This window comes from Carassius gibelio, chromosome A1, assembly GCF_023724105.1.
Source record: "Carassius gibelio isolate Cgi1373 ecotype wild population from Czech Republic chromosome A1, carGib1.2-hapl.c, whole genome shotgun sequence".
Taxonomy (NCBI): domain Eukaryota; kingdom Metazoa; phylum Chordata; class Actinopteri; order Cypriniformes; family Cyprinidae; genus Carassius; species Carassius gibelio.
Genome location: NC_068371.1, coordinates 6,685,091 through 6,696,422, shown reverse-complemented (window position 1 = coordinate 6,696,422; position 11,332 = coordinate 6,685,091). Strand labels below are relative to the sequence as shown.

Genomic DNA, 11,332 nt, shown 5'->3' with positions numbered 1-11,332 from the left:
TAAGAATATTAGACATTCATGACAGGCATGAACTGGACAATTGCACGTGAAATGTAAAGCATAAAATGTCTCAAATAAGCACATCTGCATGTCTGAAATAAATATATTGTTGAAGATAATTTAAAGTAATCTTGAACATTTGCATTTTTATGAACAAATCAGCTGGCTGATCACAAAGCCAAATCAGAGCAAAAAAGTTTTTAAGGTGACTGTGTAAAACTTCTCATACTTCTTACATACAAACAGTAAATCAGTTTACTGCCAGCCCCTCATGATGCAGGCCATTTTAGGTAAAACTTTCCAGTGATGTTTACCAATCAGAAGAGAGCTGAAGTCTGCATTAAGATCCTCACCAGTGTCAGTTATTCACAATCACTCACTGAGATGGAGAGGTCAAGAGTTGCTCTCATCATGCTTATGTGTAAGAAAAAAAAAAATAATTCAGTCGTTTTTAAGAGCTTTTTTAATAACAGTGTCACCACTGTGAATATTTTGTAGAAATATTTTTGAATATATTGTAAATTTTGAAGTGTTAAAGTTGTTTTGTTCTTTTACAGTTTTAGTCTTCCATCAGACAAGAATCTATGGAGAAGAAGTGGAGATGAAAGTCAGACCAGGAGACAACATCACTCTCTACTGTGATTGCTCTCTAACTTCTGGTTCCCTCATTGTATGGATAAGAAACTGCTCTCATGAAAATCAACCCTCTCTCATAATAAATTTTTGGCAATGGAAACTGAAGATATTTCAGCGTTTCAGCTCTATCTACAACCGCTACAGTAATTCTTATGATCTACATATTTCCAACATCAGTGACTCTGATCTGGGACTGTACTACTGTGCAGAACTAGAGAGAAGGGTAAAAAAAGATGACAAAGGCATCATCTCCTCATCAGAAGTGTACTATTATGGAAACCGCACAACTCGTCTCTCTCTGGAAGGTAAGAAAAAAATTCTGTATTATTACATTGTGTAATTCTAAAGAACTTTAACTTCCTCTGTGAAAAATCAAAATGAATAGAACAAAAATATGTTTATTAACATTCATTGATACATTTGTGTTAATCTAGAACAAGTGACTTCCTGTTCTGAACCCTCCGCTCCTCCTGACTGTGTGCTCTGCTGGACGCTGCTGTTCAGTGTGTGTCCGGTGTGTGTTCTCCTCTCTTCACTCCTGTCCTCCGTCTGTGTGTTCTGCTTCTGTCGGGCTCAAACTACAGGTAAACCATTCACTCTTCATTTCTTTGACATCTTTTTTCCTACATTGTTTTTTTTTGCACTTAAAAAATGGCAACCTAAAAATAAGTAAGTATAAGAAATATGAATTTAAGGGAAGCTGTATTACAATTATAGAGCAATATTTATGTATTTAGATTGCAGTGACATTTTTATGTATATATATATATATATATATATATATATATATATATATATATATATTAATGTGTGCTAAAGTACCTTTGTTCAGACCTGCATTATTTTCTCAATTTTACTTGCATCTATTCATATTTAGGTTCTGATTGGAGTGCAAAGATGCTCACAGCGGATGTTAATAAGGTATCTATATTATTATTTGTTTTCTGTAAATTTTCGAACTTTCCCTAGTGAAAAATAAATATGCTAAAATGTAATTGAAATACATTTATTTCCAGCTAAGTACTACAGACACATTTACATATTTATGCACTAAATAAAAATACCCTGCAATTGTACTTTTGGTATAGTAAACTGGTATACACAAAATCTGCAAAATGTTATGCTTGATGCATTTTAATTGTGTGAAAGTAGAACTGAAGTCCAAATAAAGATATAATGAAGTATATTTGATTGAGTTAAAGTGGAACTATTGCAACTATACTTAAGGTACACTTTAAATATCTTGGATTAAAAGACAGATATTATTCAGAAATCATACAGTCCTTATAATAGTGAAATTAAAAAAAACATTTTATGCTTAATATTGAGTATGCATTGTGCAGAAGTATTACTCCAAATAGAATGTAATTAGAATTTGTATATCAGTAAGTCTCGAGCGATATGACAGTAAATATGTTCATAGATTTGAATACTTAGTATGAAATAAATGTATTTTAAATATTTTTTACTAGGGTTGTCATGCATTTCCTATTCATTTCAGTGGGATCCTATGGAGAATCATCAGTGTGAGATGAGTAAGACTGGAAAGATCTGCCTTCACACTGAAGTCTCTTATAGACTATTGACCTCCAAGATGTGATTCTGCCTGCTCAAACTTCTACATACTACTGCAAAATTATTGCCTACTATTGATCACTCTTTTTGTACTAAGCAAATTCAGATGTGATTTCTGAACTTGTGTTTTTCTCAAGCATGCTTTTTAACTACAAAACCAGTCTTAAGTGTTAATTTTTCTAAATTGATATTTATAAAGCATCTGAAATAAAATTAATAAGCTTTCCACTGTTGTATGGTTTATTAGGAACAGACATTATTTGGGCTGAGATACAACTATTTGAAAATCTGGAATCTGAGGGTGCAAAAAAAGAAAGATAAAAAAAGTACTGGGAAAATCACCTTTAAAGATATCCAAATGAAGTTTTAGCAATGCATATTTCTTATAAAAAATTAAGTTTTGATATATTTTTACGGTAGGAAATTTACTAAATATCTTCATGGAACATGATCTTAACATCCTAATGATTTTGACAAAAGAAAAATCTATATTTTTGACCAATACAATGTTTTTTTGGTTATTGCTAAAAAATATACCCCATTGTCTTAAGACTGGTTTTGTGGTCCAGGGTCACATTTAGTATGCACGCACACACATGAAACAAACTTGGAACACATAGAATTATCATCTTCATCTTCATAGAATTACACATTTACATATGTAATTACCCATAAAGCAAAACATATTCACAAAAGGTAAATCACTTTTAAAAATGCTGAAAGTTGAAATAAAATATGAGCAAAATAGAAAAAGGTTTTCAGTTTTAGTTTTGTTATTAAATGTTATCTGCGCATTTTCTGATTTTACATTTTATTTTCATTATAAAATAACAATAATTATATTTTTTTGAGAGTGAGAGAAGACTTCATATAATAACTAGGTGTTTATTAGCAAAGTCAAGCCACCTTTATTTATATAGCACTACAATTCAGATTGTTTAAAGGCAGCTTCACAGTAATAAACATAACAGAATCAATAAAGCAAACTTCTTCAAATATGAGACATGGTTCAACTCGATCTCATGAATATGCATTTCTGTACCATGAGTTTTCTATTTATATTTAACACTATTTATACGCAGAAATTGACTTTGGTGTTTATATGATATGCAATGGTTAGGATTAGGGGTATGGGGATAGGTGTGTATTAAACTGTATGTACTACACCAAAACTGCATATCATATGCACACCAAAGTCAATTTATAAATAGCATCCGAAATAGAAACCGATAATCAAGCTATTGCATTTTCATGAGACCGGGCTCAAAAAGTTAGTGACAGCAACTTCTCAGTGTGCGATTTGCAGTTTGTAATCTCTTTGTTTTTCATAGCAGGAACCCTGAAAAACAGGGCGAATCAAACAATAATTAATTGAAATAATTTATCTTTATTAAATGTTTTAAAGAATAAAGAAATCTACATGAAGAAATACAGAAATGTATAGTACTTTCAGAAATACAAAATATGCTTCAGCAGTCATCAATATTTTAAAACAATATCAACATCAAAAGAGTAATTTTGGCCCCTTTCCCACAGAATAAAACTCATATGGAGCCACAAAACCTATATGATAACACAACCTATTTGATTTGACGTTTTATATTCAGTTATGTTTCAGGGCAGGGGCGTATCAATCATTTCAGAAGTGGGGGGGGGGGTCAAATGTAATAATAATGATAATAATAATAATGATGATAACATTTAATCAATAATAATAATAATGATATTTGCAAATTGAAAAAAAACTTGAATGTCTTAAAATTTTCAATTTTCATCACAGAATAAGGCAGATTATATATTTTGTAACTTCTGTAGCTACTGTAATAAATGCTATGTCAGATAGCACTTTATCATTCAAATACTTTATTTATTATCTGGAGAAGACTTGAAAAACACACATATGTTGTTGCAATTGTTTATTGTCTTAACGTTTTATTAGTTATGGTTTATGCTTGTTATTCAGCTTAGTTACAGCAATCGCTGGATGCCTTTAGGTGCATCTCAATCAGCTTCCCTAGCTCCCGAGCAAATGAATCAGTATATAGTGTACACAGATTTGGTCACTGGTAAGTTTCCTGTCTTGACTCACTGCACGCTGGGACAGTGATCACTCAAATTCCAGTGACATGGTTACGTTCAACTAATAACGGACCACATAGTAGAACATCACTTTATGAATTAATAAACAACATAAAAAAAGGTCTCTCTTTTCAATTCTTCTATCATATGTCTTTATATCTACAGAGTTGGCTCATGTGGTTTGTGTTTCACGCTTTAGAAATGTGACATTATTTCCAGTAAGGGAGCATAGTGAGTGCCGATGCACCATAGTTTTTGAGGTGCATTGTGGGATTTTTCAGGTGGCGAACGGGCCAGACAGCCTTTAAAATTGCCGGCCCCTTTAAAGCCCCTGGCCTAAAAGCTGTTTTACTTCATATCTAATGGGTCACATGGAGGCAGAAATTTTGAGATTAGCAGTTGGTCCCAATACCCACACATGTGCTCTTTTTTTTGACCACTTTGTTTTTGGCCCAAGCCTTCAAGTGGGTATGATGACTGCAAGTGTGACTTTAAAGTTTTCAATACTTTAATCACAACTTCTAAATGTCTGTCAGTAGTCCTGGTTAACAGATGGCATAATTTAATTCGGGTGCTTCCAATTAAGTGATAAAAAATCAGTTATAAAATGATTTAGAAAACGAAATGCCCTCAACATCACAATGATAGCATCTTAGGCTATTATTATTATCACCAATATTATTGATAGCTATGCTTCTAACAATAAGGTAAGTTTTCTTCTCACCAAAGAGGGCTGGTAAGAAGTATAGGAAACCACAACCTTGCAAATATGTATGTGCATTATTATTTGTGTGTAAACTAGGGCCTGCATAGAGTGCACTGTTGTAATGGAATGATTGGTGGTTTTGACACCTCTTCAGAACCCAGAGCTTAACACATCTCAAGCAAGTTTATACTTGTTCAATCATATGTACAAGTAAATAATTTACATATTTAGAGAACAATATACATACTAGTTACATAACTACAATACACAATGATACCCCACTTTTTGGGTCAATCAAATAAGAGCTGGGCTCTGAAGACCCTCACTTTTATTAGTCACTGAGATGTTACAGAGTTACAGTCCTCATTGTGCTGGGGAACTGTGACGGTAGGGCAGCGTTCAGAAAGGATGGCGGTTATAGACCACAGGGTGGAGGGGCAGGCAGGGGCCACTTGCACTTTTAAAAGGGGCACACTTTAAAAATTCATGTTGACCTACTTTCAGTATTATTCTTTAAGTCATTTTACACCATGTAATGTATCATTGCAATCTCTAAGTAAGCTATACACATTAAAACTCAAATGAATGTTTCATCAAGTTTAATAGTTAAATAATTGTGTATTGCTTGTGCTTGTCATGTGACACACAGCACCTACAATGGAACTTTATAAGTGACATAGGCTTACGTTTTATTAATTTTTTCCTTTTTATTCAAAATATTCCTAAACATGTTAAATACATCCTGAAATATCTTGATTCTCAAATATGTGTAAGTAAATGCAATTTGTAATAATTTAACTATACATAGTATTTTTTTTTTTACTTAAGTAGCTACCAGATATGGTTGTCATGCAATTGAATATGTTGAATATGACTGACTTTATATTTAATGTGAATTTAATAAAAACATTGTGAGTTACTAATTATAACACTTTCATGGAACAGAAAGAGAAGAAAGAACATTTATATTACCAAAAATATTATCACTGACTTCAGTATAGCCAGAGTTAAATCACTCTTAAAAACTCCCATTAAAATCACGGAAGCTATTTATATTGAAATATCTTTTGAAATATAAATATATTGAATGTCTTTTTTACATTCGCATGCAAATCGCACTTTGTTGTTTATGATGAGAGAATTCGCCAGAGAGTAGAATACAGTCAGTGAACATGCACACTTTACAAGAAACTCTTGTTCAAGGCAACTTTTCAGCGATGACTCATCAGAACGGCTTTAATTACTCCGGGATATTGATTTGTTTGAACTCAGAGGGAGTGTCAGCCACATTAAAAACATTAACAGCTTAAGGCATTTGCGTATTAATGCTTATCGGAGACGTGAACCATTTTAAATGATTAAGTTTGATTTGGTGAACTGGTTCAAGAAAATCTGGTTACATCGACCAAAATTTATTTTCGATGCTTCAAAAAATTCTAACTGACCCTCTGATGTCACATGGACTACTTTGATGATGTTTTTCTTACCTTTCTGGACATGGACAGTATACCGTACACACAGCTTCAATGGAGGGACTGAGAGCTCTCTGACTAAATCTAAAATATCTTAAACTGTGTTCCGAAGATAAAGGGAGGTCTCACAGGTTTGGAACAACATGAGGGTGAGTTATTAATGACATCATTTTGATTATTGTGTGAACTAACCCTTTAATAATAAATGCAGATTTTCTTGTCATATCACACACTGACATTGCAATTATGGAACACAGTGAATTTAATTAGAAAAATTTCACCTTCTGTATTAGGAAAACCGGAAATTCAGCACATTGGACAGCTCCAAGTGCTGAAAGGATTGAATAACAGTCATCTGCCTAAAATTTGATCTGATGTATGTGAGTCTCTCCACAAAATCAAGAAAGTATTAAAGTGGCCCTATTATGCATTTTTAATTTTTCAACTTCAGTGAGTGTAATGTTGCTGTTTGAGCATAAAAAAGATCTGCTAAATTACAAAGCTCAAAATCCACTATGACGAATGACTCAATTGGACTACTACGCATATTTTCCGGGATTTGTGATATCACAAATACAGACGAATGGACAAGATCTGGTTCAGCTGCACTAGAGTAGGCAATAAGTGTTATCACTATGCTAGAGACATGTTAGCTTTCCCTAGGCAGACAAACTTAGAGTGGTTACAATCACACGGGTTTAAATCTTGGTCAAACTGATTTGTTTTTGATGCAATATTTAAACTTAAGCTGGCAGGCGTCTATTTGGTAAGGGGCATGACATTTCCCAACTTTACACAAAGTGGAGCCAATCACAACACACACTGGCCCAGCTGACCAATCCTGGCAAGGTGTATTTCAGAAGGTGTGTTTTGATTTGATACAGGAACTATTTGAGCAGTTCATGCCAGACTGGAAAGAGAGGTATTGCAATAATGTAAAATATGTGAAAAATAATGTATGATGTATGTATGTATGTTTTCGAACAATCTAATATAAGAGCCTGTTCTAGTACACCCCAAAACAAATTAAGACTTTGAAAAATAACATAATAGGACCCCTTTAAACCACATCTGCATTATCACCTTATAGACATAACAAAAAATCATATTCAGCTCGTAACTGGCAATAATAAATCACACATTGCTGTGTATTTGCCCTTATGAGGTGCATTTGCTGCATACTTCATTGGGACGTCCTGTTTTCAGAAAATGTATTCCTTGAGAGGCAGGAATTACTGTAATGTCTTTATTACTTTTGAACATAATGGTTACTTTACTGAAATTAGTGGAAAAAATATATAAACTGTATCACCTGTGTGTGACTGACAATGCTGCCTCTGGAAAGTGCAGTCTTCATAAAAATATAATTTTTCATTTGCTGTTATTATTATTATTATTATTATTATTTACAAATAATTACTGAAACAAAAATGCTGTTACTGTGTATTTTTTAAGGCAGCATCAACAGAAATGCTTTATATTATTATCTTATGCTTTTACAGGTGTTTTGCTGTTCAGTCAGATTGATTGAGAAGAAGTGGAGATGAAAGTCTGACCAGGAGACAACATCACTCTCTTCTGTGATCGCTCTGTAACTTCTGGTTCCCACATTGTATGGATAAGAAACTGCACTCATGTAAATCCTCTTTTTTTTAATGAAAAAAAAAAAATAAATAAATAAAAAACTACATAAAAAAGCTTCAGTATTTACAATATTATATGAAATATTACTCACACATTTAATATAACTTTTTGATTTAATTTATTTGATTAAAATCAATCAATCAATCAATCCATCCATCCTTAATTTGTTATTTATCAGTATGCCCTTCTGTGAAATAAAGTTAAATGCATAAAACAAACTGCATAATTGAGGAACAGCAGCTTAATGCAGACTTCAGTGTCTCTTTGCAGCCCTGAATCACAATTACTTTATTTGTTGTGCAGCACTCAGTTTTCTGGGTTCTTACAGCTATGAAGACAACAGGTATAGCATTAACATGAGTAAAATGGGCATCTTTGCTGCAACAAAATGAAGAGTTGTTGTTCAACAGGATGTTACAATGGTTTCTCTCCACCGTATGCTCGCTCTCTTACTCTTTCTCTTTCTCTCTCTTCTTGTGGTCAGCTGTAAGTACCTACCACAAAAGTTTCCACAGGACCCTCAAACATACACTTGTCTGTCTGTCATATATATTTTGTACAAGATTCATAGCATTAATGCAATTTAGATTTGGGTGGATACAACAAACAACATACTTTTCTTTGATTTCCTATTTTTATGTCAATAAGACTCACATGTTTTATGTTTCATGTATGGTACAAGCTGTACTTAAATCATCAACCCCTTTTTCTGAGATTCCTGACACTGTAATATGATAATATGAGTAATATTAGAATGCTTAAATTGTATATGTATATTTTCAAAATTTGACATTAGTCTGGATCTATGCCTTTTGTTTCAGTATAATATATCAATTGATAATTTAATCTTTTAGGTGGTGTATATATGGAACTAACAGTCATTTATGTGAGAATTTGGCTATTGTAAGTTTGTCAATTGCAAAGGTTCACTTACATATCATGTGTTTTGAAAATGATTAAAGAAAACAGTGATCAAGATGTAAATTCAGAGGGATAACTGACTGAGCTTATTCATGTAGATATCACATGAAGGCTAGCAAACATTATAAAGTGGTCTTAAGGGGCCACAGAATGTAGGAAGTGGTTTGTTGTTTAATGTGTGAATTCATTCTTGTTGGGTGCACAGGTTACATTTGCAGTAAAGAGAGTCCAGCATCTCTAGAAGTTCTAGTAGTTCTTTAGAAGTGTTGTTCCAAATAAAAAGTGTTGTTCAGTGATATTTGTGACTGTTATTATTATTTTTGTGCATTTTAAATTATTTGTTTAATTTAGAGGCAGTATCTATGCATGAATCCACCACCATTGCCACACTTCCTGCATCAGACTGTGTGCTCTGCTTGACGCTGCTGTTAAGTGTGTGTCCGGTTTCTCTCTTCATTCCCGTCCTCACTTTATATATTTGAGAATTTATTGTAAATTACTTTTAATAAATATTACGATTATGCAGATCATCTAACTGTTTGTTCTTAATTAATTTTAATTATTTAAAAATAATTATTATTATTTATTTTTTTACATGTTCTGAATTGTATTCAAAGCTTCTTATATATCAGCCCGACTATCAATCAGATGTCCCAAACAAGTGTAAAGTACCATAAGTGTTTGAGTTTATGTGCAGATATAATATGAATATATATCTCAAAATAAATTTGGATATAATTGGTCAAATTATTGCTGTTCAACCAGTAATGAGCACATGCTTTCGAATGTTTACAATGAAAAAAAAATAATAGTTTCTCTAAGTTATGATAGTGTTTATGAATATGAATACAGCTCAAAAGAGTAAAAAATGTATGATCACCCAATGGCTCCATCTAGTGGCTAATAGTCCAAACTAGTCTGGTCTTCCTTACAATTACAGACGATGACGTCAATATCAGTTACCAACAAACCATTTTATCAGGACCGATTCTTGCCTAAAAACACAGAAGTCTGGGAATGCTTTTATGAAATATAGACTTACAAAAAAAAAAAAAAAAAAAAAAAAAAGACTTACACTACAGCCTCTTTTTGGATGAACTGTCATAATAATACTGAAACTTACTGGCCTGGTCTTCAATGGCAGGACAGAGACAGCATTTGCTTGAGCAGACTGATATGGTGAACATTGTAAGCAGGTGTTATATTACAAAATGCAACAGTGGCTTTAACAGGATGTAAGAAGTGGTTTTTGTGTGTGAATTCAATGCTCACAGAGTCCAATCATCTCTTTTTTCTAAGGTAAAGGTCTAATCACAAAAGTTTCCAGTAGTCTGTGACTGTCCTCCTTGAAAATGTTTACTTTATTTTTGGTCATTTTAACATGTTCATTTTTTGTCAAGTTCAAATTATTATTATTTTTTAATATTGATACATTTTTCATTTATTCAAATGATGTATTTCTAATTTCATAAATATGTATTTTATTGGATCAATTAAAATCCATGATAATTTTATACATTATCACACACACACTTCATGTTACTAAATTAAACTGACAAAAAAAACAATACGGAGTTTACTGTTAAATTACAGTTTTTCAAAAATCTCTTATTCTGCCTCATAATTTAACATAGCTAATTTCATCTTGATGGACATTTGTCAGTGTCAGTTTTACCACAGAGCATTAGCAGAAGTTATTTGAGCAAGTACTTCTCTCTTTCAAATATGTGTAATTGTGTAATTGTGTTTCATTGTAAGGACCCCCTTGAAAACGAGATGATACGTCTCAAGGGGTTAATCTTAATAAATTAGAATTAATGTGCAATCTAACCTACGCTTAAAACCACACAAAGGTAATGGAAACATGAGCTCGGTGACCGATGATCAACTAAGAGATGGGAAGAGAGAGTCTCATGATGTGTTGCAAATGTGTAGTGTTTGTGAGCACTCTGAATGAAAAACGTGTGTGTTTCTGTTTTGACATGTTTATACTGAACTGAACCTATTACAATAAAACAAAGAATCTCATGAATTGTGCATGTGCAGTTTGATTAAAAAGATTATACACTCATGACAGGCATGAACTGACTAGCTGATTGCATGTAAAATGTAAAGTATAAAATGTCTCAAATAAGGATGATAATCTGCATGTCTGAAACAAAGATACGGCTAAACATATCAATCAAATAATCTAAAGTACAGTTAAATTTCAGGTCAGGTGATTGATCATAAGGCCAAATCAGAGCAAAAAAGTATATAAGGTGACTGGTGTGTGGTTAAGTCTGTGCTCATGCTTCTT

General features: G+C 32.7%; 1 protein-coding gene across 1 annotated transcript; it reads left to right on the top strand.

Annotated features, from left to right (window-relative positions):
- The first annotated feature begins 299 nt into the window (after positions 1 to 299).
- LOC127970102 (uncharacterized) lies at positions 300 to 3,107 on the top strand. The gene is made up of 5 exons (XM_052572406.1): positions 300 to 421; positions 558 to 941; positions 1,071 to 1,220; positions 1,514 to 1,557; positions 2,138 to 3,107. The coding sequence occupies exons 1-5, from the start codon at positions 307 to 309 to the stop codon at positions 2,234 to 2,236; spliced, it is 792 nt and encodes a 263-aa protein (XP_052428366.1). The 5' UTR covers positions 300 to 306; the 3' UTR covers positions 2,237 to 3,107.
- Positions 3,108 to 11,332: the final 8,225 nt, after the last annotated feature.